General features: G+C 34.6%; 1 protein-coding gene across 1 annotated transcript; it reads left to right on the top strand.

Moving 5' to 3' along the window:
• Positions 1-2580: 2580 nt before the first annotated feature.
• Positions 2581-3347, top strand: LOC133815424 (putative F-box protein At1g23770). The gene is made up of 3 exons (XM_062248267.1): positions 2581-2604; positions 2749-3003; positions 3120-3347. Exons 1-3 carry the CDS (start codon positions 2581-2583, stop codon positions 3345-3347), a joined length of 507 nt encoding a protein of 168 aa, XP_062104251.1.
• Positions 3348-4227: the final 880 nt, after the last annotated feature.

The following is a 4227-nucleotide window of genomic DNA, read 5'->3' as shown; positions in this document are numbered from 1 at the left end:
GATTAGAGTTTCACAAGTGTATTAGAGCTATCATATTTGTTTTATTCTTCAGAGGTTGGTGAAACTCATTAAACCCTAGTTCTTTGATCACTCCTTTGAATCTTATATCAATAATAGCTCAAGTGGACGTAGGTTGTTACCAGATTCTGGGGCTGAACCACTATAAATTTCTGTGTGTTTTATTGTTCTTGTCATTACATTCATTTCAACGCATTTGTCTACATCAAGCATATTTGACTCCGTGTCAGTTGGCCAAAATCAGGGTCAACAGATTGATAGTAATTTGATTAAATTGGTAAAATTTTATTAATTAAATTTGAGTTTAGGGTGCCAAATATGTAAAATATATACGATTTTATAATGCAGGGTACCAAATATGTACAATTTCAAAATGCAGGGTACCAAATGAGCATTATTTGTAAACACATGGTACTAAGATGATACTTTACAAAAACACAGGATGCCAAATAGTTACCTACCCTAATTTTAATAATATTAAATTACATTATTGTATCAGTGCAAAATATTTATTTGAACTTAATTTTGATCAAAATTGATTTTAAACAGACAATAATATATTTTACTTATTTACTTAAAATTATATTGTTATGTTGTAACATTTAATAAAATTCTTTAAAAAAAATTACTTAAATAAAATAAAGTATTTCGAAAGAAAAAAAAAACTAATTATAAACCCTTTTAAATAAATTACTTGTTTTAAAAAATAATTTCCTAAAATGTTTAGGAACATTTTTTATTTAAAAATTAATTTTTTTTTATGAATTATTATTGCAAAAGTGAAATAATATTGTTAAAAAAATATTTTGTTTCATATCAATAAAATATTTTTCTTGTGATTGACTAGGGCTAACGTAAGAGTTATAATAAGGAAGTTAGTATATTTGAATTTAAAATCTAACTGAAATAATAATAATAAAAAAATGGTTTATTTGCGGCAATAATGCCTATGTAGTTAATTTTGTTGCACTTAAATGCTTATGTAAAAAATTTTGCGGCAATAATGCCTACCGTTAGTATTTTAGTGCAGCCGTTGGTCCCTGAGCCGTTAGAGGTGTACAGCGTACACGTGGCATAACCCGATTGGGCTAAATTATTAAATTTTAAAAAATAAATATATATTTCTGTTTTCTATTAAATTTATAAAAAGAAAAGATAAAAGAGAAAAAAAAATAATAAAGAAACAAAAAGTTGGGTCTGTTTTGAGGGATTTGTCACGTTCTCTTCTTCACAAACTCCCTAGCCACTGCCTCCAATTCGATCACCACTGCCCCCGGCACACCACTTCAGTGAAGCACGCCCACTGTTCCAGGCACAAGAATCCGGCCATGCAGCTCCTGTCGACGTTGGTTGGCTCGTTCTCCAGATGCATAGCCACGTAGCTCGACGTCTTCTCCGTCGGGGGTGAAGGGAGTACTGATCCAGGAACCAATCTTCCATCTTCGGCCTCTTCTTCCCAAAGTGGAGGTGGACTTCCAGATCTGAAGCTCGGCGTCTTCTTCGTCGTGGGTGAAGGGAGTACTGATCCAGGAACCAATCTTCCATCTTCGGCCTCTTATTCCCAAAGTGGAGTACTGACCCATAAATTATTTCTTCTTCTCCAGCAACGACAACCACAGAAGGTTGTCACTGTTGACCTTGTCATTGCGGATAGCCACCATAGTGCGGAAGCACCGGCCAACCCACCTTCTGCACTTCTTCGGTTGCTGTAGATCTGAGGAAGGCCGACGCCGGAGCTGGTTCATGTCTTCTGGAACAACGGGGTTGGCTCTTGGGTCTGGGCTTCAGGAACAATGGGTCTTGAGTAAAGCTCTTCAGTGGATCTGAGGAAACTCCTTTTTTCTCTCTGATTTTTTTCTTTCTGAAATGATTGAGTAAAACTCATTGGTTTTTGAATTCATTTTTTACCAGAATATGAATATTTGAAGATTATAGATATGGGTTTTGAATGTTTATATTGGTTTGGGTAATTTCCTAGCTGAAATCTGAGAATGAGGTGTACATTTGAAGACGATGAAAGACCTCAGGGATGATGTCGACTTGTGGGGCTTGGTCGAACAACGATCTGGGCAACGGGGATTTGGTTGTGATGATGATGAAAATTTCTTGAGAAGAAGATGAACAAATTGGTAGTATCAGGTTTATTTAATTTTTTGCTTGAAACGATTAATATATCTATATTAATTTTTTATTATTTGAAAATATTTTTTAATTATTTAATTATTTGAAAATATTTTATATAAATATATATATTTATTTTTTTAAAATTTAATAATTTAACCCAATCGGGTTGTGCCACGTGTACGTTGTACACATCTAACGACTCAGGGACCAACGGCTGCACCAAAACATTAACGGTAGGCATTATTGCTGCAAAATTTTTTACATAAGCATTTAAGTGCAACAAAATTAACTACGCATGCATTATTGCTGCAAATAACCAAAAAAAATAATTAATAATAAGTAACTTCCCTTCTCTATATATCTATATAAGGTGATATCATTTTCTTTTTTGAAAGTGAGTTCATTGAATCCAAACCTAATTTGGAGTTTCATGCGTCAATGGAGCCCGGAGCAATGCCTATGGTTGGCACTACGATACCCTGGGAGGTCCGATTCCCATGAATCGGAAGGCCCTCATGAGTCAGCCTCAACGGATGAGGAGGGTTTTGAACCATGGGGTAGGAGGAGCAGATGTTCATGACCTCCATAACCTAATGATAATGGTAGCTTGTTTTAGAATCTGGGTTTGTTGGGTCCGACTTGGTTTCGGGTACTGGTCTCAAAATCTGGAAGCCTTCCATGGCTTTTCACTACACCCTGCCTGAGATTCTGAGCAAAAGCGAAGATTCTTCCACTACTACTTCACATGTGATTGAAACAGTTGTTTTGAAGTTTCAGATCATGGGGCGTTTTGTAATTGGTTATGGGTGTTTTGTAATTGGTTATGGGTCATTATCTAGTGGTAGATCAGGAACGTACAGGGTATGTTTGGATGAGCACAAGGAACGTACAGGGTATGTTTGGATGAGCACAAATTTGTGTGGAGTATTGGTGTTGATTATGAAAGACATGTTTATAAATTCTGGAAAACTGTTAAGGACGAGCTTGTGTTACCTCTTTTGATTGATCTTTGTGCCAAGGTAGGATTTCCCTGTCCACCATGTTTCATGGGCCTCCCGTCTAAACTTAAACTGAAGATTTTGGAATTGCTTCCTGGTCACCAAATCGCGAGAATGGGATGTGTAAGCAAAGAACTGCATCACTTGTCAAGCAACAACAATTTGTGGAAGACCAAATTTGAGAAGAATTTGGAAAAGCCGAGATGATCAGATTGGAAAAACAAGTAGTAGTCGCCCATACACATTGGAAGAAGACATTTTCCAGTACGAGACAGGAGGCAGAGGAGAGGAGGAGACTCATTAGAATGTTAAACATGGACTTTTTTCGACCCCCACCACGATGTGGGTTTTGACTTTTTTTTTTTTTTAACTTTCATAAATATGGACGTGACCATAAATGTATATGGGTATATATTGGAATTGTGTAAATTATTTCTACATTTTAATTTTTAATTTAGTGTTTTGTATTGTTTTTTTTGGGATTTTTGTCATTTCCTTTGTGAGCTTTTTCCTTTCAATTTCTTATTCTTTTTCAGTTTTTCTTTTTATTCTATAAAGGGATTTCAGCCATAAAATTAGGATTTAATGGTCAATTGGATACTTAAGGAAATAAGGAGATTTCACAAGAGAATAATGGAAGACTTTTCTCTCTATGTATATGATATTGAGGATTTAATTAGTTTTTTATTTAATAAAAATGAGAAATAAAGAGTAAGAACCATTTTGGTAGAGGTTGACCATAGCAATTAAGATAATTCATAAAATGAGAAAGCAAGACCATAAACACACCATTGAACCATACTGCCATCTTTTTACCACATATACACAGAAGCTTAGAAAGATTTTTGGTATAGCGGACGATATAAAAGTAGTTATCAAATCTCCTTACATGTATGTAGTTACTAATATTTTATTTTGATAATGTCTTCGAAAGATATAATAATTAAAATAATCAATTACTAATTAATATGCCACTACAAGGAAAATGGGCTTTTACTTCGGTTTTTAAGCTTGATTTACTTCGGTTTTCGCTAAAATTCGCAACCGCAGTAGTTCGGAGCGAAGTAAAAACTAGCTAAAAACCGAA

This window comes from Humulus lupulus, chromosome 2, assembly GCF_963169125.1.
Source record: "Humulus lupulus chromosome 2, drHumLupu1.1, whole genome shotgun sequence".
In the NCBI taxonomy this organism is placed as follows: domain Eukaryota; kingdom Viridiplantae; phylum Streptophyta; class Magnoliopsida; order Rosales; family Cannabaceae; genus Humulus; species Humulus lupulus.
Note: the sequence above shows the minus strand (reverse complement) of the source record. Positions and strands in the feature narration are given on the sequence as shown.

Excerpts from the sequence above, each read along its gene's own strand:
- LOC133815424 (XM_062248267.1), top strand. The coding sequence starts at position 2,581 with ATGGAGCCCGGAGCAATGCCTATG. Across the intron at positions 2,605-2,748 it reads AGCCCGGAGCAATGCCTATG|CTTGTTTTAGAATCTGGGTT; the intron begins GTTGGCACTACG and ends TGATAATGGTAG. Across the intron at positions 3,004-3,119 it reads GTAGATCAGGAACGTACAGG|GACGAGCTTGTGTTACCTCT; the intron begins GTATGTTTGGAT and ends AAAACTGTTAAG.